The following is a 7,672-nucleotide window of genomic DNA, read 5'->3' as shown; positions in this document are numbered from 1 at the left end:
CCTGGAACATAAAGAGTTGCTTTTGGCAGACAATGCTAAGAGACACTATGAAGTCCTGGAGCGACGGCCAGTCAGACCTTTACAGCAGTGATCAGGAAGAGGAAGAAGAGATGATCTTTGGTGAAAATGAAGATGATTTGGAAGAGATGATGGATTTAAGTGACTTGCCTACCTCATTGTTTGCCTGCAGCGTGCATGAAGCTGTGTTTGAGGCACAAGGGGAGAAGGTAAGGGTACTTATGAAGTATAATGAGTTATATAAATGTTGTTCTAGGTAGGTGTGCGCCTTGTTTAGATTTGCCAAGTGATAATACTTGATTTAATGGGAAAAAATGAAAACATTTGCCAGTACAACCAAATTGGAATTGGTGCTGCTACCAGGCAGCAGGTAAGAGTAAATCTCTGGCATGCAGAGTGGTAGTATGGCTGTGACACTTTTCACGGTATGTCTGTGTGCTACTCTTCTGAGCAGGATTTAAAATTTAAATCTGGGATGAAAACCATTGTTAAATACTGTGGTATTTGTTCTCAATAGTCATTGGCTGATCTCAATAATTAATGGTATTTTTGGAAGTGGTTTGCAATTTCTTCTGCAGAGCGTCTTTTTCTGAACCACTAACATTTTTATTTAGTCAGATTTGTAGTTCTTTTTTGTTTCCATTGGCTGTCAGGAAGTATGAGTTAAAAAACCAAAAACAAAAAAAACCCACCCCCAAAAATTATGGATTATTTGTGGGTGATTCATATAAGGGAGGAGAGTTTGATCTTATAACTTCCTTCCAATTTTGATTTACAACAACATTTGCAAAGCCTCTAATTCTCTCCTAAATTCTGTATGTTGCCTGAGGGAAGGTGATGGTATCACTTGGGAAACATTGTTCTGGAAAGCAGGGGTGCTAAGTGGTGCCCCTCAAAATTAAGCTGAGGGACAGCAAACTGCATTCCTAAAGTAGCTTTCATAGCAAAGAAAGCCAATGAAAGTCTGGTGAAGATACTTACAGGAGTCCCCCTGCCATAGCTACTAGGTACAACAGATAACTATCAAAGTCATCAAATAAGGTATTACTCTTGTCACCCTAGGTTTTGGCTGTTTAAACTCACTCTTCCTTCTTTCCCTTCTTCTTCTTTCTCATACCTTTTGTCTTCTCTTCTCTCTGTCGTTATAAGGAAACTTCTGCCAAAATGCACTTGTTGCAGTGGGGTCTGAAGCTGGGCAGATCTCATACAGAGAGTGTTTCTCAGTGTAGGACATCAGCATTGAGAGTGCTCTGCCAGTAGCTCTCCTTAGACACCTACAATTTCCAATTCCTGAGGTGAGGATCTGTGGAGCAACAGCTTAACAGTATATGATCTGAATGCAGCATATAACAGTATTACTTTCCTTTCCAGAGTTAAGGGCTGTTGTATCTGGCTCATAATTAATAGTGCCAATAAAGTATCAAGGTGATTAGGGATGTCTTGGAAAAATCTGCTTGGTTGTTTACTTTCCCATAATAAATAGGGGTTTTCTTTAATAAATCAATAAATAAATACATAAATAAAAATCCATTAGTAGCTTTTTCATTGTGGCAAACAACAGACAAATAGGTTTTGCGTATGGATGGATGTACTTTAATGATAGTTTTGTGCAAGGGCAGCTTAGATATATTTCTAAAAGAATTAAAATTCTGATTTTAACCTGTTACACTTCTGCCAAAACATCCTATTTATTTATATCAAACACGGAGGTACTAGCAAATTTCATAAGCTCTGAGAGTGGGAAATCAATTATATCTGCACTTACTTGAAAAAAAACAAAGAAGAATTTTTAATAGCTTCTTCTGTAGATAAAGTATTTTTATTTATTAAAAGTAAAGTAATATAATGGCTCAAGTACATGTCCTTTCTTTTCTTGGTTCTTGGCCATGTTGGGTCACTGGAAACTACATAGTATGTCCATGTTATGAGGTAGGTGATGCCAGGTCTGTCCACAAATCTAAAATTCAGATAAAAAAAGGTACACATCCAGAGGTTCATTCTTCAAAAATGTCTGTCCATAAGATATTACAGGTAAAACTTAATTACCTGAATATATATGCAGGGAAGGTTCTTTGAGTAGATGTGATATCTTTTATTAGACCCACTGAGTAGTTGGGGGAAAAACATTCTTCGCAAGCTTTTGGGCGCAATCACCCTTCTTCGGGCATTGGGAGTCTGCTGTTCTGAGACTCCAAGGAATGCGAGAAGCTAAAAGTGTGGCAGGATGTCACATATAGTGTTGGAAATACAACACCCCCAAGGTAGGTAGTCAGCATTATCCCCATTTCTTAGTTAGGAAAACTAAGGCATAGATATTGATGTGGAAAGTTGATCAAAACCATACAACAAGCCATGTTTGGAATAGGGATAAGTTTTTAAAGGTCCCTGTAGTGAGACTGCTACTTCTGTCCCTGTATCTGTTTATTTCTGTGGCTGATCAGCGTTGGAGCCACAGTGAAGGATTCTAACCGTCTCGGTAATGATAAATGTCTATTTAGAGATAGTTGGCTCTAAAAAAAAAAGATAGCTTTTTTTCCCCCGCAGAAAATTTTGACTTTTTGCTGGAAAATCAAAACCAAAATAATTTGCTTTGGAAATGCTGTTCCCCTTTTCCTCCATAGGCTGTGCTCCCTTGTCACGGTAATGATAAATGTCTATTTAGAGGTAGTTGGAAGATGGCTTTTTTTCCCCGCAGAAAATTTTGACTTTTTGCCGGAAAATCAAAACCAAAATAATTTGCTTTGGAAATGCTCTTCCCCTTTTCCATGTTCCCCTTTTCCTCCATAGGCTGTGCTCTCTTGTTGGTGTACATCTACCTTGATGCGCCCAGGTCTCTACCCCTGGAGAGAGGCAGTACATCACAGAAGATGCAGTGCGGCAGGGGCGCTTGCTGGGCCAGAGACAGGAATGGGTTTGATGCAGTCGAACCACAACTCCCAGTAGCCTGTCATCTCTGGATCAAAATTTTTTTGATATGTGATTGAAATATTTGTTCTGAGGCTAAAACTCAGCTTCAGTCTTCACACGTTTGTTTTTCATAAAAAGTGAAGAAAAATTCTACAGAAAGAAAACAGGTTTTAGAGCAGTTTTATTTATTTGATTTATATGGCACTCTTCCCAATGAAGGCTTAGAGCAGCTTACACTAAGAGAACAGAGCCATTTATAAAACAGGAGAACAAATAGGACAAACAAAAACAATAAAAAACTTAAGGCAACTAGAGTATCAACATAAAACAGAATCCTCACCCCGCAAACAATATCCCAGCCTAGCTTTCTTTGTTAAATGCCTGCCCCAATAGGAAGGTCTTACAGTACTTCTGAATGATTTTCTTGCATATCATCTTTTTACCATCAAAACAGTTTGCTGGAAAGGTTTTTCTGCAAGTCCAGGCTTTTTGTATGAAATGTTTGCTGTTCATTCTGAAGCACTCAACAAAGATGCATGTGCCACCACCGTAATGCTCCCATCTTTGGACGGTGGGCAGCAGTCACATGGCATATGTGTAATTAACTGAGCTATGACCCGAAAAGTAGATGGCTGCAGGGATGCCAGAGTACTGTTAAGACTTCTGGGAACTCTGATGTCTATGTACAGCAGACAAACCCTCAGGTCAAAAGATCTATAGGCAGTAAACAGCATGGAATTCAATTTATCTGCCCTGATAAAATGAAGGGCTGAGCCATCCTCTCCCAGGTGTGAACATCTCATTCCAGGGAGCCTTGGCAGATCATCAATTTTTTTTACAGCATGGCTTAAATAACAAACTTTCACTGCCCATTAGACTAGAGTCGGGGTTAAGTCTCCTGTTCCTAAGAAAGGAGAAGGACAGTGCGGTGTAGGTATGTGTACTCAGCATGGACTTCTGTCCCCAAATAGAAACACAGCAAGTATTCTAGCTCTAATTTTAGGCTGAGTTGCTTAGAGGGATCACTTTTAGCAACAGTATTGTTGTCTATTAAAATATTACACTGGCGTTTTTGGCATCTTTTTTATAACTCATAGTAAACTATATTTAGCCCGTGAGGTGAGGATGATTTTATTCCTTATTCTTTTATTCTCTAAAGGACACTGAAAAAGAAGAAAAATCCTAAAAGACTATGGGCCCATGGGTAGAAGTTCTGTTAGTTAGTGTTCACTATCAATTTCTAAAGTAATGTGTCTTCTTTTGCACTTCAGATAAGCTACACAAGGTCTATGTTTAAAGTAACTTTTCAGAGGAGCCAGTCTTCAAAGCTGTGTCCTGAATAAAAACAATAATTAAGTTAGTTCCCTTCATATATTTTTGTAAGTACTAAACCACATTATTATTTTCTGTCCATTAGCACTTTAATTGTTAAGAGGAAGGGCTCATCCATGCTGAGGTGAGACGATTGTGTGCACGTGGCTCTTGCTAACAGCTTTCTGGAATGACTTCCTTAACCGGAATAGAACAGACAGATGGACGGACACCAAGTCATTCTTCATATTGGCTCTCTGTGCACGTTAGGCGCAATCTTATCTGTCTGTAATGACCAAGAAAACCATAGAACCCTTTCAGCGGCAAGTGTCTGCTTGCTTTTGATCCCAGTTCCTTCCAAGTATTTTTTTTCCCTCAAGACCATTACTTCTAAAGGAATACATCTTGGGTTTTCTCGCTCTGTATTTCCCCCTGTGTTAAGGGAAATAGTTTGTAAAAGCATTTTTAAAACTCTTTCTGGGAATGCGATTGTGCCAAAAGACGGGAGGATAACTTAAATTTCCTTTTTTGGAAATGGATTTAGTGTGTCCTTAAACCAAGAAGAGCAAATTCAGATAGGAAAAAAAGGACGCTAGCCCCTTTTTTCTGTACTCAGCGGAGCTCATAATACACTGGCAAAATGTGAAGCCATTAAAAAGTTCCTTGAACGGAGGGACTATCCCTGCACTGCTTGTCCCCTCTCTGCTCATTAAACAGCCTACAAAAGCAACTTCAGGGGGTGGGAATTTCAATCTGTACACCCCAAAAGTCCTTTGCTCCTTGGCCTCACCAATATTAGTTGTAGTGGCAAACAAAGCTCATCGTTCTGCCAACCTATAGGAAAAGTTGAGCTACGTTGTGCCTGCTCTGTAATGGCTGACACCCTAGGTTTCTAGAAAATCTGGACAGTGGCTGCTCCCTGCTGCCTGTTTTTCTGTGAATCATTCTTTGGACACAGTGGTGGTCCGGGGTAGGAGTTGTTAGAAGGCATAGAAGAGTTGTTTTTTACTCCTTGCTAATGGAAGATATTTGTTCTTAGCTGCTGCTTGTGCCGATGCCATTAAATGCTATAGGCTGGCACATGCGTTGCATGGAAGTCATTTTGCATTCTAGTGAAGCATCTTACAATTATTCCTCCTGGTGCAGTGTACTGTGTTCCCTGCGGATACTGCAGTAGCTACAAGGACCTACCCAGTGGCCGTCACTGTAGGATATCTACAATATGATGATTTGTTTTGTTCCCTTTAATCCTCATTATCATATCTCCAGTAGCTGCCTGAGCCTTTATCCTATAAGCCTTATCAACTCATATTATTCCAGATTTGTTTACTTTATTTTTACAGCATTTGCTGCCTCTGCGTGTTTCATTTTACACCCTGTGAAAATGTTGTAACTTATGAAACTGGCATTTCAAAAATCATTTACATACGAGGTCAGCCCGAGTGAGCTCGATATTGAATTAGTTTTTTTGCCTCTCTGCATGCTTTACATTTTTCTTTTATCACTAGCTGCTGTTTCTTATCTCTAAGCCCCTTTGCAATCCAATTTTAATTGCCCTTTCTCAATTACAATATATTACAGCTACCGACCTTGGAGATCCTTGGTGCTAATGCCAGGAGCTCTGGAGCTGAAAGCTTGTAGGGGGTTAATGACATTACAAATGTTTCTATTTTTGGCATTGGGTAGCCTCAGGCATCCACACAATAGTATTTCCTTGCCTCATTGACCCTAACAAGGGCAAATATAGTGGGGAGAGTTCTTAAGACCCTACTGCAGAGAGTAAGCGAAGGGAAGATGCAGCCCCTCTGAAAGAGGAAGTCACAGCTACTTTTATTCTTTTCTGTTGTTTGCATCTACTTTGTCACTGCTTAATGCATTTAAAATCAACCTTACAACACGAACTATAAACATTTATAAAAATTTGTACTATTGAAGCAACCAGAAGCCAAGAACCAGAAACAGGTAGACTGCCAATGAATCATAAATCAGATGTGTATACATAATTTTTAAAGCAGCTTATGGATCTGTACTGGATAAGGGAGGGGATGTTATATAACAAGAGCTATTCCTCTAGCAGCCTGCTGTAATCACATGCCTGTGGCTGTAAGAGAAAAGGTGCCAAAACAAGCCTGAGTCTTTCAGAGGCAGTGCTTACGTTTTTCTTTTCCCTTCTCTTGGAGCGACCACCACCCAGTTCATTAGGTGTCACTGCCTTCATATTGTTGCATACAGTTGCTCAATTGAGTAGGAGCATGGATTTTTGCAAGGTCCAGGGGCAGATCAGGAGGAAGTGGGGTGTAGTATACACTTGCATACCCCTTTTGATTCTTGCTTTACCCATACTGCCTACTGACTGGCAGTGGCAACGGCATTTCTATTCGGGCAGTGCTGAGAGAGTCAGCTGATTTCATGGCTCATTATAATCTACCCTATAACTGCTAATCTCTCTTCACTCCATGAGCCTCTCTCCTTTTTAATGGTCTTGAAGTTCTGCTATTCAAACCATCTTTTCTTCTGCAATTTTGCTATTTGTTACCCATTCCTGGTGATGTCTCTGTTCTATTTCCCAGCCCTGCAGATTGTTTTTAGCTCTAGCTAAAATCCTTAACTTGGGTGGGATAATATTAACCCCAGATGTAGAAATGGCTGACAGTGAAGTGTTGGAGGCACTGTCAAGACGCTCAAGAAGACCAGATTTTGTTTTACATATTTGAATAAGAAATGTATGTTTAACTATAAAGACTACAGGACTAATGAAACAATATCTTCTGACTATTTTTGCCTAATTTGTTGTGTGTAAATTTTATACATAATCTAGCTAGTTAGTGCACATTTCAATACATTTATATTTGTTTTTGCTTTGATCTTAAACTGAATAATGTAATATTAGACCCCTAGCATACTAATAAAACTCCTAGTTTCTGTTTAATTGGAGAAAAATGTGTTGTTCATATATGACAATGTGGTATACCATTTGCACCCCCCTTTTCAGAATCCTAGATCAGACTGTGTAGGTCCCTGGAAAAGCTAATTTCTAGCTTTCTGTTGGCACTAATTTCTGCTAACAATGAATTCAGTGATTCACAAATATAATTATATACAAGTCATCAGTGGACAGAAATACATTGTTATTAGTGTATTAGCAGTTTGCAAGCTGATTTAGAGAGAGATTGTCATTTGTATCTTTTGAATTGGACCAATATTAAAATATTTCTGTTTCTACAGGGAGTACCTTTTAAAATATTACCTTCCTTCTCTATTTCTAACTCGTGCATGCATGTTCACACACGACTGTAGATACACCAGTAGTTTCAGTACTTCTTTTTACCTTTTCATAATGTAGTAAAAGACCAATTAAGAATAATGCTAAAAAGTGTGTGAGATAGGGACTTTCTGACTTATTTCACGCACGTCTGTGTGATTTGTCACCATACAC

General features: G+C 39.1%; 1 protein-coding gene across 1 annotated transcript in view; it reads left to right on the top strand.

The window, feature by feature from the left end:
* Nucleotides 1–6: 6 nt before the first annotated feature.
* Nucleotides 7–7,672, top strand: part of RCAN3 (RCAN family member 3) — a 13,810-nt gene continuing 6,144 nt past the window's right edge. The window contains exon 1 of the mRNA XM_006019276.3: nt 7–227. Coding sequence (XP_006019338.1) covers nt 33–227 — 195 coding nt within the window. The 5' untranslated portion in view covers nt 7–32. The remainder of the gene's footprint in view (nt 228–7,672) is intronic.

The sequence above is a fragment of the Alligator sinensis genome, unplaced genomic scaffold (assembly GCF_000455745.1).
Source record: "Alligator sinensis unplaced genomic scaffold, ASM45574v1 scaffold337_1, whole genome shotgun sequence".
In the NCBI taxonomy this organism is placed as follows: domain Eukaryota; kingdom Metazoa; phylum Chordata; order Crocodylia; family Alligatoridae; genus Alligator; species Alligator sinensis.
The sequence above is the reverse complement of the archived record's forward strand: the minus strand, read 5'-3'. Positions and strand labels throughout refer to the sequence as shown.